The sequence below is a fragment of the Hippichthys cyanospilos genome, chromosome 21 (genome assembly GCF_059441005.1).
Source record: "Hippichthys cyanospilos isolate Australia breed blue-spotted pipefish chromosome 21, RoL_Hcya_1.0, whole genome shotgun sequence".
Classification (NCBI taxonomy): domain Eukaryota; kingdom Metazoa; phylum Chordata; class Actinopteri; order Syngnathiformes; family Syngnathidae; genus Hippichthys; species Hippichthys cyanospilos.
In genome coordinates this window covers 13,805,001-13,829,414 of record NC_142389.1, presented here as the reverse complement: position 1 = coordinate 13,829,414, position 24,414 = coordinate 13,805,001, and the positions used below count along the sequence as shown (strand labels likewise).

The following is a 24,414-nucleotide window of genomic DNA, read 5'->3' as shown; positions in this document are numbered from 1 at the left end:
CTTTTGAGGATAAATGTGTTTTTAGTCGGAATTTAAAGATTTCTACTGAGGTGGCTGCGTGAACTTCCATAGGTAGGCCATTCCATAGTACTGGCACGCGAATGGAAAATGCCCTTGATCCCGCAGACTTCTTTTTAGCCCGTGGGGTCGATAACAAACCGGCATTTTGTGACCGAAGTTGTCGGAACGGAACATATGGTGATGCTAAGTCAACGAGATAAGAAAGAGCTAAACCGTGTAAGATTTTAAAAGTAATTAACAACACGTTAAAATCACATCTCATGTGTATTGGAAGCCAATGCAGGTCAGCTAGAATCGGAGTAATATGATCGATCTTTCTCGTCCTGGTCAATAGTCTCGCTACTGCATTTTGTACAGACTGCAGGCTTTTGATGCAGGACATGGGAAGCCCAGAAAACAGAACGTGACAATAGTCTAGGCGCGACGTAACAAATGCATGAATTAATGTTTCAGCATCGCTAGGAGAAAGAATTGGGCGAATTTTAGCTTCATTGTGAAGGTGAAAAAATGCCGTTCTTGTCATGTTATTAATATGTGTCCGAAAAGAGAGAGTTGAGTCAATTATCACGCCGAGGTTTTTTGCAAAACTATTCAGGATATCGACTTTGCTGCATGAACCAGGTGTGTAAGTCACTCCAGGGGTACTAAATCAAACTGGGACAGGGTTACCAGACTTTCATGAACCTGATTGTCCGAAATATTATCAGCAATCACAGCCGACGGGATAAGTGGCACTGCCTTTTTTTTTTTCGTCTTTTATTAGCTGAGTCCGCTGAGTAAAGAATCGCATGAAATCGTGTGCTGAATGGAGGAAACTATGATTAATCTGCTGCTGTTGCGTTAGCTTTGCTACTGTATCAAATAAATATTTTGGGTTGTTTTTATTAATTAAGACCAATCATTTGGAAAAGTAATTTGTTTTTGCTACCCTAAGAGCCTTTTTATATTTCAGCAAGCTATCTCACCAGGCCTGGCGGAAAACCTCGAGTTTAGTTGTTTGCCATTCACGCTCAAGTTGTCTACTTAACAATTTAAACGTACGCGTTTCATCCGTAAACCATGGAGTGTGCCTCTTCGGATGAGTTTTAAATCTCAACGCCGCTATAGAGTTTAGGGAATTTAAAAGAACCGTATTAAAATCGTTTGTGGTTGTGGTCAAGTTATTACTTTCGTACGTAATTACCTTAAGTAATTAATAGCTTGAGGTAAAGTACCTAATTGATTAGATAAATAGTTGATTACTTATGGTAATTTATTACTCAACTATTTAATTACTTACGAATGTACATAAGGTAATCAATTAATGTATAAAGTAAGTCATTATTTTTGTACGTAGTTACCTTAAGAAATGTATTACCTGAGGTAAAAGTACTTTATCGATCAGTTAAATATTTGATTACTTAATGAAACTTATTACTTACTAATAATAGTGACCTACAAAAGTAGCTAAAGTAATCGATTACTTCAATCTATCAGGCAAGTCATTACTTTTGTAATTTATTACAGAAATAAAATATTTTATGTATGAAGCAAGTGATTAGTTCAGTATGTAATTATGTGAAATAATAGTAAAGTAATTGATTAATTACTTCAGTTAATATTACTTTAATATTTAATTACCTACTAAAGTACCTAAGGTAGTTCATTACTGTAATGTATAAATCAAGTGGATACTTTAGTACACAATCACCCAAAGTAATTGAATAATGTATGCAAATGATTAGTGCATGATTACCTTATGTAAATGATTACTTGAAGTAAAGTACCTAATCGATTATTTTATATAAATAGTTGATTACTTGAGGTAATTTATTACCTAAATACTTAATTACCTACTAAAGGAGGTAAAGTAATTGATTAATGTACTGTATAAAGCAAGTGATTACTTTAGTACATAACTACTTAAAGTAATTGATTAATGAATAAAACTACTGATTGCACTAATACATAATTAGTTAAAGTAATTGATTACTTTAGTACTTAATTTAGTTGATAAAAGCCATTTTTGACCCTCCTATAGACAAAGGGTTGAAAAAAAAAGAAAATATAATAAAAAAGTTACAAGTATGTCTTGGGGATTGAATAAGTTAAAACTAAACATGCAAAAAAAAACCTTTTTTTTTTCTTACAAGCCTTGCCGGTTTTAAATGATAAAGGTCCATGTCTTCCACGCTTCGCCAGCCTTTTCACATTGTTCCAGACAGTGAAATTAGGAAATGTGGTGTCTCAAGTACGTGCTCCCCTTTTACTTTTAGGGTAGAAATGTTATCAAGCTTCCTGGAGGTGAAGCGAGACTGAGCATGGAGAGGAAGCAAGAGTGTGTATGTCTATGTCCTTGTGGGAACAATTAAAGGACAGGTAACAATAGAGCGACTCCTCCAAACTGGACAGCATTGTGGGAACTCAACCGCAAGGCTCCTGGGAAAGTATCAAGGGGATGTTGTGGGCTGGGCTATTGTTCCTGCTGGATGATGAGGGATAATGGCTGACATTGGATGCCCCCCCCCCCCCCCCCTCACACACACACACACACACACACACACACGCAAACGCACGCGCACACACACACACACACACACACACACACACACACACACACACACACAAAGCAGTCACAAGAACTAGAGATAAATACTTCAGTCAGTCATGTTTTATATATATATATATATATATATATATATATATATATATATATATATATATATATATATATATATATATATATATATATATATATATACCGTATTTTTCGGACCATAAACCACAACTTTTTCCTCATGATTTGAGCCCTGCGGCTTATAGTCCAGTGCGGCTTATCTGCTGTATTTTCCGCACTAGTCGAGCAAATGTGTGTATTTGCTCAAGGAGTCAGATTATGAAACAACTATGAAATAGAACTGCAAAGATGTGAATCAATGACTTTTTAAAATACATTTTAAAAATCTATTTTTAAAATGTATTATTAATTTTTTTTTTTTAAATAATGTCTAAATTGAACAAGATTATTCTGCCCTTCAAAATGCAGTACTACCTTTGTTAAGATTTGTACATAGACTTCGAGTACCCTCTTCTGTTTTTTTTCAAAATATTGTTTTTCTCAGTTGACGTGAGTTCTCCAATGTGGCAGCAGGCAAAGACGACAGGTTAATGTTCGAGGATTGCTGATCTTATTTTGTTTTGCATTGGACGAGAATTGTCCGTAGGTACACAAACTGTCAAAATTATGACACTGTTCATCTGTTTTGTTTATCGTTAGAGACATTGGAAATAAGAGTATTTTTTTGTTGTGCAGCTTGTTTGTTAGCTGGAGAGGTGCTACGTATCATTAGCTGATTAGTGGTTTTATTTTTCTAGTTTTACGGCGACCTAAAGAGGGTTAAGGTCAATGGCCATTGCTCAAATAAAGCAGAGCAAAATGAAAGACAGTCTGGTTCTTTGAAATCATTATGCAGCCCTCCAGCTGGTGAAAAACCTGAATAAATATCTTGTATAAAAGTTTGTGTTAGATATACAGTATACAGTATATATGATTGTATTTATAATATTATGATTGTATATATTATTTATGTGCAATGTGTGCAATGTTCACTAAATTAATCTATCAATTAATATACATATACAGTATATAATAAATTGTGGTGTAGAAGATACATTGCTGAGCTGGCTCCAAAATAGAATTCAAAAGTGATTCTTGCTTATAAAATTTACAACTAAACTCAATAGTCTGTCAACAAGTATTTAACAGTCTCACCAAGCTTGTCTGTGAAATTAAAATCTGTAAAGCATTTCAACCATGTTCTTTGGCTGACGCTTTGCATTTTCTGACATTCAACTCTGATTTTGTTCCTGACCAAAAAAAAAAAAGGTTTTGGGGAATGAAAAAATTAAATGAAACATTGATGACATTTCTTTGGCCTTAGGGATATATAACAATTTCATTAGGCTTTTTTTTTTTTTAATTCCATGGTGTTCACCATTCACCCCTTCACAAATCATCTGCTCTTTTTGAAGCCCCTAACTTTACCACCCATTTTTAATGCAAACTATAAAATGTTGTCATCCACCTTCAAGCATCTCCATATGTTTCACATAATTTCGACACCATCTTAATGTAATTTATATATTATGGTATTCAAGTAGTATCTGTGTCTAGTGTCTGAGTATGTTTTAATTTTTTATACAGGACATATATACAGTAGTATCAGAACCATAAACAAAACCAAAAAACATCAAAATGTTAATGAGGAAATTTACATGAACACTGGTCCCATTTGAGTACATATACACTAGCTCATTCACTGCCAGCCCAGTTAAAAAAAAAACGTCTAAAGGTAGTAAACTTGGTATTTTGAGGTACTTATGCTTTTTGAAATTGTTGTACTCTTGCACATGTGTTTTTGTGGAATCATTATCCAGTACATCATTCACTGGGCTTCTGATGGGCAGCGTCGAACAATGCCCACTGGAGCCTCCATTGTCAGGGTGAACATTTGTCCCATCGGGGAAACAATACTGGAAGAGGAAACAGATACAGACCTACTTCCTGTCACAAATCTAAATTTAGTGATTTGGACTGAGTTTTGTTTTTGTTTAAGAGCAAAAATGCCCAAATTGAGGACTGGCTGCTTGGACTGGATATTGTTATGATACGAGGAGAGTCGTGTGTCAGTATGAAAGTCCAGGAAACAAAACAAAGTATGCACCGGGCAAACAGTTAATCTTAAAGGACAACAATTACATTAACAAGTTGAACCCAGTTACCCCAATTTTCCTCATCCCTGTACGTGCTTATTTAACTTTAGCATGTGAAAGGCTATTTATGCTCATGTGCCTTCATTAAAATGATCATGCATTTTCATGCAGCAGAGGAAGTTGAGCTCAGGATGTTTAATTTTTCTTAATGGAATCATGTCCTTCATAGGTGTGCTTACGGTGATGTGTGTTGCAAAAAGGCTTTGTGAAAAACTTTCTTCACAGTATCAGCAACATTTGGCTTACCAATAGAGTGAGGAAATACATCAGCAATGACTTCAACAATCTCAGGAAACACAGTCACAATGGCAGTCTGTCCCAAAAGGTTTTATGTGGGACTGTAAAGACGAACTGTCAAACACATCCCCCAACACACTGACCAAGCTTATCAAAGTTCACGAAAACGAAACCGTGAAAACAAATAGCAAAAAATAAATATAGAAATTTGTTTTGAATGACAGATGAATGAGCACAATGTCACAAAGTGTGCATGCCACCATTTGTAAAATTGTCACCATTTGAAGCGCACGTCACCAGTTTTTCACGTGCATGTCGCCGTTTGTAAAACTAAGTGTCACCATTTGCAGTGTGCATTTCACCGTTTGCATCACTGAGTGTCATTAAGGATTTTATGTCAGAGTTCCTAGGTATTAAATATCATTTAGGAATTCATGTCACAATTTGTCATTAAGCCCTTTATCTTGTTTAGTATATAAATTGAGTTCCTTTTGTGAAGTCTTTGTCAGAAGATAATTTTTAATCTCCTGGATAGTACTGCTTAGTAGTGCATTTTCACTTAGTCCTGCTTTGTTTTTGTAAATAAATAGTGGAAATCTGTTTCTTGCTGAAGTTGCTCTTGGATCTTCGAATACCAGCCCGTGACACATAAGCAAATTTCAATTTTCTCCTTATGATCTTAGCTTTCATTTCTCAGCAGCCAAAAAATTCAAATTATAATGAAAGTGTATGAAAAGAAGGGATCAGTAGACAATGCGCACCAGTGAAAAATAAATTTGCTAAAACATTTCAAGTGTTTTTCTCAAATCAAGGGATTTCAATTTGGTAACGTTCAATTTGCTGCAACCACATCGATTTTTGGGCTACTTCCATATATTATATTATTCTAAAGGGAATTAAATATAAAATTAGAATACAGTGCAGTATATCATTCTTATTTGTCAGAAACAAAAGGCTGGTTTTGTGAAAACGCATCACATATATAGTATATTTAAGGATACATGGTTATGGTATGGATTTCCGGCATTGTTACTTGTCTACAACTCCTCTAAATGGCAAGAGTACATAAAGGTAAAAAGATGATCAGCCATTTGGCTGATATTTTTGGCCCAATGTTTAAAGGATCATAATTGTCAAATTCAATCGGCTGGCGAATTAATTGAATGATCCCCAACAATACAGCTAAATTAAATTGCCTTAAAAATGTAGTACATTTGATTTTAAAATATTTAAAACTAACTGTATCCTAAAAAAAGTTAAAACATAAGAACTAACTAAAATCCGATGCTGTTACAACCCTGACAATACTCATATTTTTATTCACAAGTTATTTATATGATGGATTCTCTTTTCCAGGGACTGCTGATGGGAAATTGTTGCTAATCACAATAAAGAATGACTCCACTTCAACTTCTCACTCGCCAGGAAAACAAATGCTCAAGTTGGCTTTGGTTGGCAGCTGGAATGACAACACAGGTCGACCCCTGCAATCTGTTGAATGCCCCCACCCCCCCCCATGGCCAGAACCTCCCTGCTTGTCTTTATAAAAACACCCATATGAACAATAAGAGGTTGTGCCCATGCGTAGGGCTGCACGCATGCACCCACCCACCTGGAGCAAGATAACACGACTGTGCAATGTCTGCCAAGGTTTGGTGAATAGACTTGAAACAATCCAAAAAAACCTTCCAAAGTTGCTTGTTTGGCACAACAATATCTGCCAATTCATCTTTGACAGAGGCTGAATGTAATAACAATTCTTCTTTGAAGACGGTCTTCCTATTATTGTGTGATTGTACCATGCTTCCATTCATTGTTGTGAAAAAAATGCCATAAAAAATAAACTTGCATGCCACACGATTGAGCACAGACATCTTGAAGGGGAGGTCAAATCTACGTACAAAATCCTCTACAATATGTTCTTTGCAGCCTATTAGTCCAAACACATTTGTCAAATATGAATCAAGGAGCAAAATCCAACAGTTTTTATTTAGCTTTGTGTACAGCCATTTTGTTACTGGCTGTCAACTAAAAATGCCACCAATTCCAAAACACATTAAAACAGACACACTATAAATCATATAACCGAACAATAAATATTTAAACAGACATATTTATTGACATATTTTTTCCATTATAAATCTGTACTATCTGAACCATTCTCCAAGTCGACTTTATATTTGGTATATTTACTCATTGGTCTTTTTGTTTGCTAAAGAGAAAATGCCTTTTCATTACTACAATAGGTATTTATCCATTTTCTACAACCACTTATACTCACATAGGTTGCTGGCTAGCTGGTGACTATGCCATCTGACCGGGTAGTAGGTGGTGGACACCCTGAACTGGTTGGGAGCCAAATGCAGGGCACATAGAAACAAACAACCATTCACACACCCAAGCATGTATGATTTTGGATTGTGGGAGGAAGCAAGAGCGCCCAAAGAGAACCTGAAATTTATCGATTGATGTCTTAAGGTTACGAGTCTCAACATATTTGTGAAGTTTGGGATTTTTAAGCTTGTGCAGCATTATTTTAAGCTTGTGCAGCTGAGTTATAAAGTGTTTTTTTCACTCATGACGAAGGAAATAGTAAAAGTATATTTGGAAGCCTCGCCCGCATCAAACATTTTCCGATCTTCAAGATTTTTGGCTCAGTGCATTTTACTGATAATATGTATGTACAATTTTGATGTTTTTACCTGGGGTTCTAAACGCATTAGCTATTTAACATAGGTTTGGATTGCCCGCCATACGGCAAATTCGCATTACGATCCCAACCACGGAATAGATAAATCTCATAATCCAGGCGCCCACTTTATATATGCAGTGGGCGCCCGTTCCGCGGTTGGGCTCATAAGGCGAATTCACTGTATGGCGGGCAATCCAAACCTATGTTAAATTGCTAATGCATTTACAACCCCAGGTAAAAACATCAAAATTGTACATACATATTATCAGTAAAATGCACTATACATACGGTTTTGTAACCACTCACGATACAACAAAGCTTTACCGTCCCGCCATTTTAAAACAAGTGTGGCCGACCAATAGTAGACCAGCAATCTAGTGATGGCAACACAAAATAAGTGCAGTTACCAAAAAACGCCTGCAAATGGAGACAAAACAACACAAATACAGCCAACCTCCTAGGGACATGACAGTTGTTTTTGTCGGAAAGCCGGGAAAATACCGTAAAGAGGGTATGAAAAAACTTAGTATTCCACATCGCAACATGAAAAAAACTTAAGCCAGGGACGCTGTAAAAGGGGGTCCACTATATATGATTTTGAAAAACAGATGAATTAAAATCCGTAATAAGTTGACCCAATTAAACTATTCTATTATCTTCATTGAGTACTATCATTGATAGTTGTTACTCCTTGTGCAATAGTAGTGTGTGAGATATTCATGAGGTTATTCAATCAGCATCATTCATTTGTAACAGTTTATCTCAATTTTATTTTGCTAAATATATTAAATAAACAACCTCATATAAATACATGTTTCCTTGATTTTGTGCCTTCTGTACCACTCATAGTCCATCTTCTTTACTGTCATTTCCAGCAACTTTCCAACTGCTTCAATGCTGAGGATACAGTTTGAGGATTATCATGAGCCATTTCAAATTCCCTTTTTGTCATCCAGCCCCTGACCCACGCTAATCCGAGTCACCAAATGTGACTGGGTGAAATGGAGAGCATACAGTACGTGTGTGTGCATGCATGTATCCGCACATCCATTATCCTCTTGAGAGCCAAGCTGGGACGTACAATTGTTTGTTCTGAAAGAGCTCCAGGGATGACAGTTTGGACCTTAAGAGAATGTTAGTATTTTTTCCAATATATTTCAAAACCCCCTTATCATCCAACACAACAGTGTTTTTCACACAATAACTGTTGAAAGTCGTATCTCATGACCGTTAAGTTTTTGCTCGCCTTGGGGTGCCTTCTCCAAAATAGGTTCCTTATCAGGCTAACGTTTGTTTGAAGTGTGCCTCGGAGGCTGGCGGCTCACACTGCAGCGCTTATCTGTTAATTCAGCTCCTATTGGACGCCTCTTTCACTCTAGTGTCATGTGCAAACAAGCATGTTTGCTAAACAAGAAAACAGCTTTCATCAAGTCAGTCAGACGTAGTGCTTCTGTTTGGAAACTCCCTTGTGGTTGTTCTTCGTCTTGTGTCCATAGTGGTTCCTGGCTGAATGCGACGTCCTCATAGCCTCCATACAGTTTGTGTAGCTTGGAAGAACGTCGTCGTTAGTGTCTGCCGGTTCCCAGTTGACCGTTACGGCGAGGTCACCAAAGCTCTCACAGGGGTTTGTGTAGCCTGTGGCCTTGCTCAGCACTGCTAGGCTGTAGGACTCTGGCGTCCTTTCTTGGGTTTGCGGGGCCTCCGCTAGGGCCACCACTGCGACCTGCTCAGACCGGCTCTGCAGGCGATATTGCTTTTCCAGCCGGTGAGAAATGGCAATTTGAAGCAAGTGAAGGAGCTCAATGAGGTTGAGCAGCAAGGAGATGGCGGCAATGGCCTGAGTGTAGATGGTGAAGATGGTCTTCTCCGTGGGACGGGAGACAAAGCAGTCCACCGTGTGAGGGCAGGGAAAGCCCACACATTCAAATTTGGCTTGGATTAGGAAGCCATTGTAAAGGAACCAAAGTCCAAGGATGAAGCCCACTTCGAGAAGAACTTTTAGAAGGATGCTGAAGGTGTAGGCGCATAAGAGCTTGCCTTTCAGTTTGGGAGCTTCAGGATGGCTCCTCTCAGCTATGCTTCCTTTCCTCACACCCTTTTCTTTATCTTTCGTCACATTTATGTTATTGGTTTCTGTGACTGCCTCTGTCCTACCCGCACCACCTTCTTTCATTTTTTTTTCAAGGTCTCCCTTCCCCGAGCGGATGGCCACATATCCAAAGTAGAAGATAGTTGGCGTGGACACGAAGATGACTTGGAGGACAAAATAGCGAAAATGGGAGATGGGAAAGGCTTTATCGTAGCAGACAGCAGTGCAGCCCGGTTGTCTGGTGTTACAAATAAAGTCGGCTTGCTCGTCGTCCCAGGCGGACTCCACGGCTGTGCCGAGCACCAGCATGCGAAACAGGAAGAGAACGGTGAGCCAGACACGGCCGATGCCTGTCGAGTACTCTTGGCCCTCCTCCAGCAGGTGCTCCAGGAAGGACCAGTCAGCTCTGGACATCCTCTGCTCCTGTTGCATTCAGATAAATGGGGGTCAGCTCACACCTGTCATTATTTAAAAATATTGTGACCCTCTCACGTTTGAATTTTGTCGGCATGTTTGTTAGTTTATTGTGACCAAACCCCACAGCACAGATGAAGAGGGGGGGGGGGGGGGGGGGGGTAGTAATTTAAAATAATTTATCTCAGTGCTTGTGTAGACTTTTTACATCCATATAAATTGATACTTAAGGATCTGGGATTGAATGTCGGGACTCTTAAAAAACGTGAAAATATCTCCCTGGCATTGAATGAGTTGATGAAGTGAAAGGATCAGTGCATTTTCCCTTCAGATTAAGAACAAATCAATAGGAACATCAAGTAATTTACTAAAATGTGTTTTTGTATTTCCTTTGCTCAACATTGTAAGCCTTAATTTTCCACCAACTTGCATGTGAATGTTCTTTTTTTTTTTTTTATTAGGAAGCTAAAATGAGCTAGGCCAATCCAAAACAAAACCCCTTTTAAAGCAACCTTTTTGTAATAAACACCTCTTTGTGTTCAACTTGGACACAGCCATATTTGCTCGCAAGTATGTTTTTGTTGAAGTCATTAAAAGTGTATAATTACCCACCGCTGCTTTTACATCTGCATTTCTCCAAATAATAACACAAAACACCTGACTGGTATTTGATTTCTGCACCAGGCGTTTTTAACAAGCACGCAGCTAATGCATAAGAGCATAATTACGTTGACTTATGCCCCCCCCCGCGAGAAATTACTTCTTCCATGAGCTCAGCATTAGTCGACTTTAAGACAAGGCCTCCACAGTCTAGAAAAAAAAAAAAAAAGTAAATTGACGTTTAATTTGAACACTGGTGTTGCTCTAAATGAGGGCAAATGAGTACTTCAATGTGAATCTTCATTTGGGGACAAAATGATTGCTATAATTGCACCGTGACTTGAGAAGAACCACGGGGGGGTTAGATGATAATGACACAGTAGTTTGTCGGGAAGCCACACACACATGCATACATACATCTGAGTAAACATCCTGTGAGGGGGCTGGGGTACCGCTGTGACACTTGTTGACATATTCAAGCTACTTTATGTTTTTCTGTTAGTTCAGGCTTTGTGGAAAACAAAGAATATCAACATTGACATAAAAATTAGAAAAATCTATATAGACAATACATCATCGCTAAAGGTTGAGGCAGGCGACAGGATTTGAACATTTAGAACGAAGTTCTTCAACCCCGCTTTTATGTTATATTATTTTATACTTTACAGCCAATTACCCACCCCTAAAGTAGTAAAAATCATTGTTGAATGAAAAAAACACTTAATCCTTATGCAATATTGTTCTAAGCCTTTGATCTTTACATCAAAGGCATTTCACATCAAAGGGAAAGAATTGTAAGAAGATACCAGGGTTCTGAAATGGTGAAAACCAAATCACACTGCCAAAATTGTGTCATGTCTTGGCTGAAATACTGCAAGAATGACCATCCATCCATCAATCCATTTTCTAGAAGTGCTTATCGTCATTAGGGTCGCAGGCTTGCTAGTGCCTATCCCAGCTGACTTTGGGCAGTAGGCGGGGGACACTATGAACTGGTTGCTAGCCAATTGCAGAGCACACAACAACCATTCATGCACCCAATCACACCTAAGAACACTTTAGTATGTCCAATACACCCGCTATGCATGTTTTTGGAGTGTGGGAGGAAGCTGGAGTTTCCAAAGAGAACCCACACGGGCTCGGGGAGAACATGCAAACTCCACACAGGAAGGCTGGAGCAAAGTGTATTTGAACTCGGGTCGCTGAACTGTAAGGCAGACTTTGCCACTGAGCCGCCCATACAAGAATGATATGGAAGAAAATGACTCCCCAGAAAATCAACATACTGCAGAAAGATTGAGATTACATTTAGTGACAACTCTAGAAGATAGTTGTTTTTATTATTTTCATTTAGTTGAGTCACTAATGACAATGCATATCTGGATTAAATGTAACCAAATAAAACCATTAAATGTTTAGCAAAGGAGTCACTTTAATATCATTTTAGCAATGCTTTGCTTCATCTTCCAATTAATTTGCTTTTATTTTGAACGTGCTGTTCCGGTCATGGCATTAAAAAGCACAGAAAAAATATTGGAACCGATATTTATTGTATTATCTCGAGGCATCTTTTATCAAGAAACTCCAAAGGATAGGTTGTGTAATACCTTTTGTTTTATTTCTGGCTAAACTGCTGGAAAATAGGATCACAATTGATGATGTGCATCCATTTAAATTTAACAAAATAAAGGCAGATCAACAGTTTGTAATCAAAAAGGCACGATACCACAATGTAATGATGGGTTGTTTCATGTTGCGTTCATTTTTTTCTTAATTAAAAACAAGATACATGTTGTATTGCTTCATGGCATTAAATAGCATTCCATTGTTTTTAAGAGCTTTGATGCACACCCCCCCTAAGAAACATTTTCGTTTGTGTTAAAAAAAAAACACATCATACAACTATCTCAATATAAAAGTTGAAAGGATTTCAAAATATTAACGCATAAGTTAGAGAGAAGAAGAAGAAATACAAGTATAAACAAATGGAATGTTCTACTTAAAAATATCAATTTTCAAATTTTCCCAGAAATTAATACAAAAAATATAGACATACTAGTAAGCCCTCCAATGTGATTTGATAAAAACATTGGGGCTAATTATTTCTGAACACATCATTACTATTTATAATAAAACAAACAAACAAAAACCCAACATAAATCCAGATCGAAAAACGTTTTACCTTTCTCTCTCGTGGAACGTCTCAGTCTCCTAGCTCCGTCCCTCAGTGCTCCTCTGGATGCTATTTGGCTTCTTTAAAAAGATTCCGTGTCATCGGAAAAATATAGTGAGAAGAGGAGAACTTTCCCATGCTTCCGAGTTCACTTTGGCCCTCCCTCAGGAACTCTGTCCAGGAAATGGGATGGAGTAACTCCTAAGTATATGTCCGTCATTTGCACTCCAAATGACGGATACATTGGAGGGCAAGGACCCTTCAAGATATAGGTTTTTTTCTTTGCCTTTTATGTCACGCTCACTCGATAGAAGAGTTATTTCAACCAATTGAGACTTTAATGAGGACATAAAACAAGTTTCGTTTTCCGTAAAATTCATCACCCAAATCCCAAATTCAGAAATTCCCCTCAAAATGACACAATCCTGTCCTTATTTGGACCTCAAAAGTATTTCCTTATCATACACTATGACGCATTTGCTGTAATTCCCCAGTCTGCCACAAAAAGGCGCCAGTCACCCAAACACAATACAATACTGTGTCTTCAAGACGCACGCAGGATGCCTTATTTTGTTTTGCAGAACTGCTTTTTATTGACCTCTTAAAGTTTATATCCGCAAGCGCCACAAAATCCACCCAATCGCTATTAAACCAACGTCAATCCATGCAGAGTCACATTCACACACGCACACAAATATTATAGGCCTATGGAATAAGAATGACAATAATTCCAGTGTACCGCTTTACCGTCTCTGTTTTCTCTCTCCTTCCCTTTCTCCCTCCACAGGTATCAGTAACTCTATTCAAGTGGGTTTTTTTTTATGACGTGAAAAGCACGTTTTACTTTTCAAATTAAGAGCAAATCAATTGCAACAAGGTGACATACATGTTAATCCTTTGCAAAATGTTGTTACCGCTTACTTTGTTTAGTTAAATATGGATATGAATTGTCATCGGTGAACATTTTCTTGCTTTACTTTGCCAATCTCTCTCTCTCTCTCGTCTTCCCTCCGCACCAAAAAACCTACATTTTACTTATCTAACTCAGATCAAATTACTTGTAACATGAAGCAACTTATTGATAAGTTGTTATTCTTACTCATTTGCTAAATGTTGTATTGCCTTTTATTTTCTGAAGCTCTATATGGATATGAATATTTGGCCTTTTTCTTGAGCTATTTTCTGAAATATGTTTTCCTATGTAAAAAGGGCATAGGCTTGAAAAGTTCTCGTTTCTTCCTACGCCTTTTTGATTGGCTGTTTTGGAAAAATAAGTGGGTAATTCAAATGACTTGGGTTGTTCTGATTGAAGTTGCTTGAAATAATAAAATGCATGGAACAATAACACATTTTATTTCATTCAAGTCATACAAATGGACATGAATGGCACAGCATTCAGTCTTTAATCTTTTTGTTTTGTTTTGTTTGTCTATGTACTGGTTTGTTAGTATGGGGCTAAAAAAAAACAGATTACAAGTCTACATTTTTTTAATGATTAAAAATGGTCAAGTATTTTCTTTTGTATTCCAATATGCTCTTGTTTTGTTGAGCTAATGCAAAAATATGTTTTTACTTTCGAAGCTTTGCCCCTACTGAATATGCAAACTGAATATAAAACATAGCCGGAAGCCAGTATGTTGCCTTACCAGTTTTGGCCGCCCCAAAAAAGGCTCAGTGCATTCTGTTAAGAACACAGCAATACTGAAACTGTGAACGATTATGCAAAAACATGAACTGCATACAAGCTGAAATTCACCATGAGAGTGCAAGTTATAAATAGATTTCTGTATGAGCCTGACACCTTAAAAAAAGTCTGATGTTGTCATCACCTAGACACAGCACTCAATCAAATTAAAATGTTTGGTCAGGGGTCAGCTCCTCAAGGTTCAACCCAATCAAAGCTGGTTGGATGAATCATCTGGTCCCAAAATGTAGATGGGAAGGGCAGCAAAGCGAAGGTACGCTGTCAAAATCTAATTGAAAGTAACTTATCTTGACAGATCGCTTTCTTGCTCTGTTCTGGCCTTGTTCCTCACGTAGACTAAAGGAAGCTGAAGAGCCAGCATAATCCAATGCTTTGCATTCAGGGGATGTGTTCTGCTTCCTCGTGTTTGCAGTCTTCTTCCCTGCATGCGCAGTTTGCAATTAAACTAATTGCCTGGTTCAGCCCAGCCAGTCTCTCTCTCCAGCAGGCTCACTATTGGTCTTTTATTTTCTCATTGTGCACTCATGAACTAGATAACATCATCAATCCAATGAGCACATTATGCTTAGCTTGCTTGCATTTGTGGATAAATGCTGATGCTCAGCCTATTCAAGTGTGTCCACTTTTGTGTCCATTTTGTCTCAGCAAGACAGCAACCCTCTAAAAACACGAGACATCATTGGAAAGGCCATGATGTCCTCAAATGAGCACACTGGGACTTAGTTGGGTAGCTCCAGTAAGTTCAATGATATACACAAAAAAAAATATGTCCACTACAGGTGATTAAAATTAACTCTTTCATTGCCACAGACCCCCTCTGTGGGTCATCACCTTATCATGGCGGAGGGGTCTGTGCAGGGAACAGAGCAGGTGTGGGCATACTTATTGCTCCCCAGCTCAGTGCCAGTACATTGGGGTTGCTAAGTAGACGAGAGGGTAGCCTCCCTCCGCCTTCCGGTAGGGGGACGGGTCCTGGCTGCGCTTATGTACCAAACAACAGTTCAGAATACCCACCCTTTTTGGAGTCCTTGGAGGGTGTGCTAGAGAACACTCTCTCTGGGGACTAAATGCTCACGCGGCCAACGACAGTGAGAGCAGGAGAGGTGCGGTTGGGAAGAACCCCCCCCCCATCTAAACCCGAGCGGTCTTTTGTTATTGGACCTCTGTGCTCGTCACGACCGGTGAAAAGAGGGGCGAAGCTGTCAACTGATCACCATTTTGTGGTCTCTTGGCTCCCATGGTGAGGGAGGATGAGGGTCAGACCTGACAGGCCCAAACGTATCGTGAGGATCTGCTGGGAACGTCTGGCAGAGTCCTCTGTCAGAATGACTTTCAACTCCTACCACCGACAGATTTTCTCCCACATCCCGGAGTCCGAGTGGACCATATTCCGTGCCTCCATTGTCTTGGCAGCTGATGAAAATTTTGGCACTAACCCTCACCCTAAGATGAAGAAGAAGTCCTATCAGGTCTTTCTGGTCTGTGGCACTCCAGATGCAGGTCGTGGTCAGTGTTGTGAGGTCATCCATATAGGCTCTGACTGGTGGCAGCCTCAGCCCAGGTCTTATACGCTGTCTGCCAACCACCGATCGAAAGGCCCGTATTATGACCTCCATAGCCAGGGTGACGGCCGGCGAGGAGATGATGCAGTCAGCCATGATTCCCATCTACAGATGTTGCCATGCCATAGTGAACTGATGTTGACACACAGAGCTGGATGTCCTGGAAGTATGCCTTGAAAATGGTTGCAAGAGCTGGAGGGACTCTAAAGTAATCAAAGGCTGTCCACAGGAGGTTGTGAGGGACTGAGCCAAAGGCATTTGCAAGATCCAGGAACACCACATGGAGATCTCTTCCTTCCTTTTTGGTAACCTGGATCTGATGCCAGATAACACTGGCGTGTTCCACACAGCCTGAGATACCTGCTTTCTGGATTGATGTGTCTATCATGTTGTTTCTTAGCAGGTATCTTGCCAGCCTTTGAGCGACCACACTAAAGTTAATTTTCCCTCGACATTTAGAAGGCTAATCTGGCGGAACTGGCCGATTTCTGATGAATCCTTTTCCTTGGGATAAAGGATCCCTCCAGCTCTCCGCCATGACATTGGTATCTCCTTCGTCAGCTTCCACAGGGATCGCAGCACATCTAGAGAGTTTTTGTAGCGTCGGTATGGGACTCCATTGGTGCCTGGTGCCTTGCTTTGCGCACAATTTTGTCCACTTCACTCCACCGGGGTGGACTGATGTCTAGCTCATGATCTGGAGGGCTAAGTGGTGGCATATCAGATGGAAGTGCAACCTTTTCCTGGTGTCGTTCATCTGTGCAAGATTTTTTCAGATGTTCTTCTAGGTTGATCTTTGAGACTGACAGGCTTCTACTCTTCTCCACTCTTCACAAATTTAAATAGGTCTTTGTAGAAGCGTGATCTTGTTTGCTCCCTCTTCCTGTGCTTCTTCAATAGGTTTTCAGCTCTCCTCAGTGTTGCAAACCTGCTCTGGATCTCTTCCTGCAACAGGTTTATTCCTTCTTTCTCCTCCTCTGTGGCCTTCCTCCATTGCTTTTTCAGCTGCCTTCTTTCCTTGATTAGGCAGTCTATTTCTGTCTGCCATCTGGACTTAATGGGAATTGATGGAATAGCCCGCTTGCCCTCAACCTCTCCGAACCGCTTCGCTCCATATGCATGGATTAAGTTGCCCCATTCCCTCCAACTTCTTCATGGAGGTGCCTTTCATCCCTTCTAGGATGTTGCAGAGATCGGTGTGGACCTCCTTCCGCAACATCTTCTCACAGGACTTTGGCCAGTTGACTAAAGGCCTTCGCCCCAAGATCTTCTTCTCTGCTGGTGGACGTGATGCGTTGGGTTCAGGTTGCTCTCTTATGCCTTGTTCTTCCTCCTCTGGGATAGGGGTGTTGATGTCCTGCCGACTGTGTTGTGTATCCTGCTGCTGAACTTTAGACTCAGCCTGCTTCTCAGAAAGTAGTTGTCGATGCGACTTCCCTGTTGATCCCTGCTTAGGCACCCTTTCTTGCCCTGGTATATCTTCAGCCTACGGGTGGATGTAACCTTTGTCCAACCACATACACAGTTCTGGAGCTTATGTCCTGCTGTAGCTGTCAATGCCTCAGGTATACTGATCATCAATCTCATCCTCTGTTCCATTCCTGTGTTCGTTACAGTGTTATCTGCCAATGAGGCATCTTACGCCCCCGCTCTCGCTGGCTTAGGGGGTGTTTTCTTCATAGAACGTTTCGTAGCCAAGTTTAGGTGGGACCCATCCACGACTTGTGGTGAGTCCCGCCACCATGGGTAGCAAGCCCATGATGACCCCGCTGGGGTCCATTCTCTCCTGTCAACTGTCTTTCCATGCCGTCACAAGGTCTTTCCCTTGTTGTCAGCTGCACTTTCACAGCAGTCACTGGTTAACCAGATGATCACGTCTATTATGTTGGACTAGATGTTGATATCCATCTATCTAACAAGGCATCGATGAGACTGTAGGATTCAAGTGAGCAATGGCATCCCTCGGGTTGTCAAGCGGGCGCCCTCTTTCATTTTTTTTTTGTATTTTTTGCCTATTTTATTTCCTTTCTCCTATTATTTAACATTACATTATCCTTATTAACATTGTTAACATTATTGTATATTCATTAAATAACTAATATTACTTAGTTTGTTGCGAATTTGTTCTCAGGACTGGTTATCTGCACCAAGATTCCGGTGAAAAAGTACGCAAGTCATCACGTTGAACTTGACAATTATTTTGGCTCATGTATGGTGTATCATATAGTATCTGTTGAATAATAAATCAACAACAATCTTAAAGTCAGTCAACTAACATATAAACACTTAATCTATGAATTTACTGTATTTTTAGCCGACATTAGCGAGTTAGCAACAACTAACAACTACTAACTATAAAGTGCAACCGCTACACAAACGAACACATAAACCGAATAAACACTCATCGCTTACTAAACATAGGCAGTAGTGTGCGTTATCAACATAAATGATAATAAACTATAAATATGACCTTACGTTGTCATTCACTACGTCACCGTAACGAGCCGAATAACGCAGAGTGAACTTAAAACAGGAAACGGAAATGCAACGCGACCCGACAAATTAAAAGCATGCATTTCAAAATAAGATAAAAAAAACACCACAAACTCTAACGCTTGAAGAATTCTTAACATAGGCATTAACTAATATTACTTCGTTATTTGATTAATACAGTATTGTATAATGTACTTTTTTGCTTTTTTCAATTTTTGTACATTTTTGCACATTTTTTAAAAGATTTTTTATTTTGAAATATTTTTTATTTTTCCTGGAAAAAAACGCGAAGTACTGAGACTGCGATATCTGAGACCGCGAAGTAGGAGGGATCACTGTACATGTATTTGTTATATTTTAATGCCATATTTTTAAAACTCCTTTTGAGCACAGTCATTGATTCACATCCATTCCATTTCATAGTTGTTCCATAAATAGACATTTCGAACAGATACACACATTTACTATACCAGTGGTTTGTCTCCTGATGGCTGACCCTGCAGCAAAAAAAAAAAAAAAATCCCTGCAGAGGAGCCACGAGAAATCATGAGAAAAATATTGCAGTTTATAGTCTGAAATTTTCAAAATGTGATTACTAAAGAATGGAATAAAGTAGACACACGCTTTTTTTATGATTGAAAAATAGAATCTAGCCCTTTGTGTGGTACCAGGCAATTTTTTGTCTGCTTTAAAATATGAGTGAAAATGCTCAACATTGGCTGGCACTCTAGGGGTTCCCTTTAAAAAAAAACAAAAAAAACATTTGGCACTGAAAGGATTAATAGGCTTCGTCTCGGGTGAATATATGGCACCATTAGCTAATACAGGGCTTGTGAACTGCATTTGTGTCAAACCTTGATGTAAAATAATGGAAGAAAATAAAAAAAAAGGCTGAGGGAACAAATCATGCTTGCATTTATGATTTTCCGCATGAAAAATAATTCCATTTTTACTTAGTCCAGCTTTACGTTACTAAATTAATAAGTGCCACGACTGCCGAGAGAAACAAACTCAACCCTCTTTTTTTTTTTTTTTTTTTACTTTTAGTCAAATACGTATTAATATTTACCCTCTCAGGCTCAACTTAAGGGAAAAAAAAGACTAATAAAATATTCATGCATAATTTTTAGGGGATTCTCATTTCATTGTTATAAATCTGCAACACATGTCTGAAGAGGCCTATTATTCTATTTGTGGAAAATAAATTTTGCCCCAAAATCCATCTGTTGTCAAGTTTGGTGAGTGGCACACTAAGATGGCCGCCAGAGTCTTTACTTCTTGCAACGTTAGCATTGAGAGTCCAGGATCTCGACGGGCGGCCCTTTTCACAATTGCTCAGGTGATGACCAATCACGGTTCAGATTCTGAATGTCACATGACCAAACTCAGAACACTGGTGAGCTGTGATTGGTCATTAATTACTATAATGTCATTTTCGGTTGACAGCAAGTTGCAAAATGCCCACAGTCTGAGATGGTTAAAACAGATGGATTTTGCTTCTTACTTTATATTCCGCAAACACAAAATGAAATTATTCACGGCCATTGATGTCTACAGATGTCTAAAATCATTTTTTTACTAGGCTACAATGATGACTACATAAGTCGAAGTTCTGTTTTAACTGGGCTGGCAGTGAATGAGTACACCCGAGTGGATACACTGTACATTTCAGTGCGAAGAGACAGAGAAGCGGTTAAGAAACAATGACACAATCAACAACTATGATCCAATAGAATATGCAGTGTTGGGCAAGTTACTTCATAACTGCAATGCAATTTTTATTACCTATAACTGTAATTTCAAAGTAATTAGTTACATTACAACATTACTGTATTACTATTGTATTATTTGTATATTACTTTGACCACCACAACTAGAAAAATGAATTTGCCATTGTAAATGTAGCTCATTGCACTCATTACACATCCAGTGACAGGTTGGGTTAAGCACAAAACCAGTACACATCATTTAATCTGTATTGTATTGAAACCTTTAAAGAAAAATCTTTTTTTTTTTTTTTTTTGTATTTTAATCCCTTTATTACTTGCTCCACAGCATAGCGATGCATTGTTTATGCTGTAGGCAAAAGCTGTTAGTATATTTCACAATTTAATATGTTAATACAGTATTCAAACTGAAGTTCAGTCTGCTAGGTTAGGGACAGATGTTTAGAAAATAGATGGTTTCGGTGGGGTTAACTTTAGCAGCTAGCCTACATCATTGCTAATGTGTGTAACATACTGTGCATCATGAGTTTTGTATGCTTCAGCTTGATACATATTGACTGGAACTATCCATAGAATATTATTAATAGCAATTTTACAGCGAAAATTAGCCTTATCTTGACTCATCGTTATTGTTAGTTGCAACAGGGATCTTGCTGACAAGGTTTCCAAATGCTGGTTAATCCAATGTGGAAAGCGGCAGCATATCTTCTATCGACAAACTTAGCCACAAATCTCCTAACCTCTTGAGGTGTAAGAGGCATCCCTGAGCGAGAGAATTTTGTTTTATCCCCACTCGTGATCCTCCTCGTGTTTTCCTTTGGCTTACTTCACGTTACTATGGCTCAGCACTAAATGGTTTGTCAAAGTACAGAACTGTTGGTATTTTGCAAAGTGGACAGCTCTTTAAGTGTCGCGCACAAAGTGCACCTCACTAATGTATTGTTTTCATCTTTCTCTCGGATGAACTGAAAGTAATAGGTGTATGTCCATCTTGCCCATATTCAAGCTGCCGTCTGCTGCCACTGCATCCATCTTTGCTGTAGGAGACAGCAAGTAAACATTTGGCCCCGGACTTCCATCCTCTGATCTCGCAGTGCTTTTAGCTAATTTGGGGGGGAAAAAAACCCCACTACATTCAGGCTAAAAATGTTTTGGGATCTTTTCCAGATAAACCCTGCCACTAATGCAAAAAGTGGCCCTAACCCTAGCCCTAACCCACGCGTGAAAAGCCCCGTCACCTGTGCCAGCTTGATTTATGCAAACCCCGTCGCTACTATGGACTGGATGGTTTAGTGAGGTTCTTTTTTTATTCTAATCATCAGGGAAAGTCAGGCCAAAAGTTTTGCTTACCATAAGTCAAAGTCAAAGTCAAGTTTATTGTCAATTTCTTCACATGTGCTTAACATACAAAGGAATCGAAATAGCGTTTCTCACTATCCTCTGCGTTTTACATGTACAATAACAAAGTGCAGGTGCGCAAGATGAGACAAACCTAAAAACTAGATACTTATCTATAGTAATGTAAAGTGCAGTATGTTTGATCTACTTTGCCTAGTGTTGCTAAACTACTAAACAACTAACAACTAAAACTGAAAACTAAATACAAAAAAACAGGTATGGCAAGAGTATCCCAAGACAAGACATAAGTAGCAGCATATGACAGGACAATCCAACAGTACGAGACAAAGCAGGACAACTCTGGCTGTGGTTGTCCCAGTTGTGTGCATTTGAGGTAGTTGTTATAGTTCTAAGTGTAATCGCTAGTGCAATAGAAGTATAATTATAAATAAACATGGCAGCGTGCAAATTTTGCAAGTGCATGAGTAAAGTTTGAGTTTAGGTGGGGGGGCCAGCTAGGTGTTTCTTCTGGCTGGGGCTGAATGTGAGAGAGAGGAGTGGAGAGAGAGAGAGTTCAGCAGTTTCACGGATGGGAGGGGGGAGGGGGGGGGGGGGGGGAGTTCAGCAGTCTCACGGCCTGGTGGATGAAGCTGTTCCTGAGTCGGGTGGTGCGGGAACGGAGGCTCCTGTACCTCTTTCCGGAGGGCAGGAGGCTGAAGAGACTGTGTGCAGGGTGGCTTGTATCGTTGACAATCGTGACGGCTTTGCGGCAAAGGTGGGTGGTGTACAGGTCTTGCAGGGAGGGGAGCGGAGTACCAATAATCCTCTCAGCTGTCCTCACAATGCGTTGTAGAGCCTTCCTGTTGTAGTCGGTGCAGCTCCCGCCCCACACAGTGATGCAGCTGGTGAGGATGCTTTCGATGGTTCCTCTGTAGAATGTGGTCATGATGGGCGGCGCGGCACTTGCCCGCTTCAGTTTGCGCAGGAAGTAGAGACGCCGCTGTGCTTTCTTGGCCAGAGATGCAGTGTTGGTGGTCCAGGAGAGGTCATCGCTGATGTGCACCCCCAGGAACTTGGTGCTGCTCACCCTCTCCACTGCAGCACCATCGATGGTCAGTGGGGGGTGTTGGGTGCGGCCTCTCTGGAAGCTGACGACCATCTCTTTGGTCTTGCTGATGTTTAGCAGGAGGTTGTTGTCTTTACACCATCTGGTCAGAAGCTCCACTTCTTTCCTGTAGTGGGTCTCATCGCCGTTGGAGATGAGACCCACCAGTGTTGTGTCGTCAGCAAACTTCACGAGGTGGTTGGAGCTGTGGGTTGCTGTGCAGTCGTGTGTTAGTAGGGTGAAGAGGAGGGGGCTGAGCACACAGCCTTGTGGGGCCCCCGTGCTCAGGGTGATCCTGCCTGAGATGTTGTTGCCAACTCGCACCGCCTGAGGCCTCTGGCTGAGGAAATCCAGCAGCCAGTTGCAGAGTGAGGTGCTGAGGCGCAGTTTGTCCAGTTTGCAGGTGAGCTGTTGGGGTATTATGGTGTTGAACGCTGAGCTGAAGTCTATGAACAGCATTCTCACATATGAGTCTTTCTTGTCCAGGTGGGTGAGTGCCGGGTGGAGGGCAGAGCAGATTGCGTCGTCTGTGGACCGCTTTGCCCTGTAGGCGAACTGATACGGGTCCAGGCTGGGGTCAGGATGGATTTTATGTGTTTCATTAACTAGTCGTTCAAAGCACTTCATGATGATGGGTGTCAGTGCCACCGGACGATAGTCGTTGAAGCAGGATGGGGAGGATTTCTTTGGCACAGGTATGATGGTGGCAGCTTTGAAGCCTGATGGCACAATGGCTTGCCTCAGGGAGATGTTAAATATGTCTGTAAAAACATCTTTCAGCTCCTCTGCACAGTCTTTCAGCACCCTGCCAGGGATGTTGTCTGGACCTGCTGCTTTCCGGGTGTTGATGGCGGAGAGTGTCCTCCTCACACTGGCAGCAGACAGGCACAGAGGCTGGTCGTGCGAAGGTGGTGGTGTTTTCTGTGGGAAGGTGATGTTCTGTTCCTCAAAGCGTGCAAAGAAACTGTTTAGGTTGTTGAGCAGAGTGATGTCGCTCTCACAGCTTTGTGGTGCAGGTTTGTAGTCTGTGATAGCCTGAATGCCCTGCCATAGGCTGTGTGCATTCTTGCTGTCCTTGAAGTGAGAAGTTATCTTGTTTGTGTATTCTTGTTTGGCTTTCCTGATGCCACGGGACAGGTTGGCTCTCGCTGTTCTCAGGGCTGATTTCTCCCCAGCTTTGAAGGCCTTGTCTCTGGCCCTCAACAGCCTGTGGACATCTCCTGTTAGCCATGGCTTCTGGTTGGCCCGTGTGGTGATCCTCTTGATGTGGGTCACGTCGTCCATGCATTTGGTGATGTAGGAGGTCACCGTGTCTGTGTACTCCTCAATATCTGTGATGCCGTTGTAGGTGGCTGCTTCCTTAAAAATTTCCCAGTCTGTTGACTCAAAGCAGTCCTGTAGGGCTGAGGTCACCTCCTGTGGCCACACCCTTACTTCTTTCAGTGCAGGTTTGATGGCTTTCACTCTTGGTCTGTATGCCGGCATTAGCATAATAGTGAGGTGGTT

General features: G+C 40.3%; 1 protein-coding gene across 1 annotated transcript; it reads right to left on the bottom strand.

Annotated features, from left to right (window-relative positions):
- Positions 1–7,941: 7,941 nt before the first annotated feature.
- On the bottom strand, positions 7,942–13,201 carry gja4 (gap junction protein alpha 4). Its single transcript, XM_088405454.1, has 2 exons — positions 12,988–13,201; positions 7,942–10,214 (listed from the first exon to the last, which is right to left on the bottom strand). The coding sequence occupies exon 2, from the start codon at positions 10,203–10,205 to the stop codon at positions 9,138–9,140; it is 1,068 nt and encodes a 355-aa protein (XP_088261580.1). The 5' UTR covers positions 10,206–10,214; positions 12,988–13,201; the 3' UTR covers positions 7,942–9,137.
- Between the last annotated feature and the right edge of the window lie 11,213 nt (positions 13,202–24,414).

Bases quoted from the DNA above. Each gene is read 5' to 3' on its own strand.
- gja4 (XM_088405454.1), bottom strand. From the start codon at position 10,205: ATGTCCAGAGCTGACTGGTCCTTCCTGGAGCACCTGCTGGAGGAGGGC.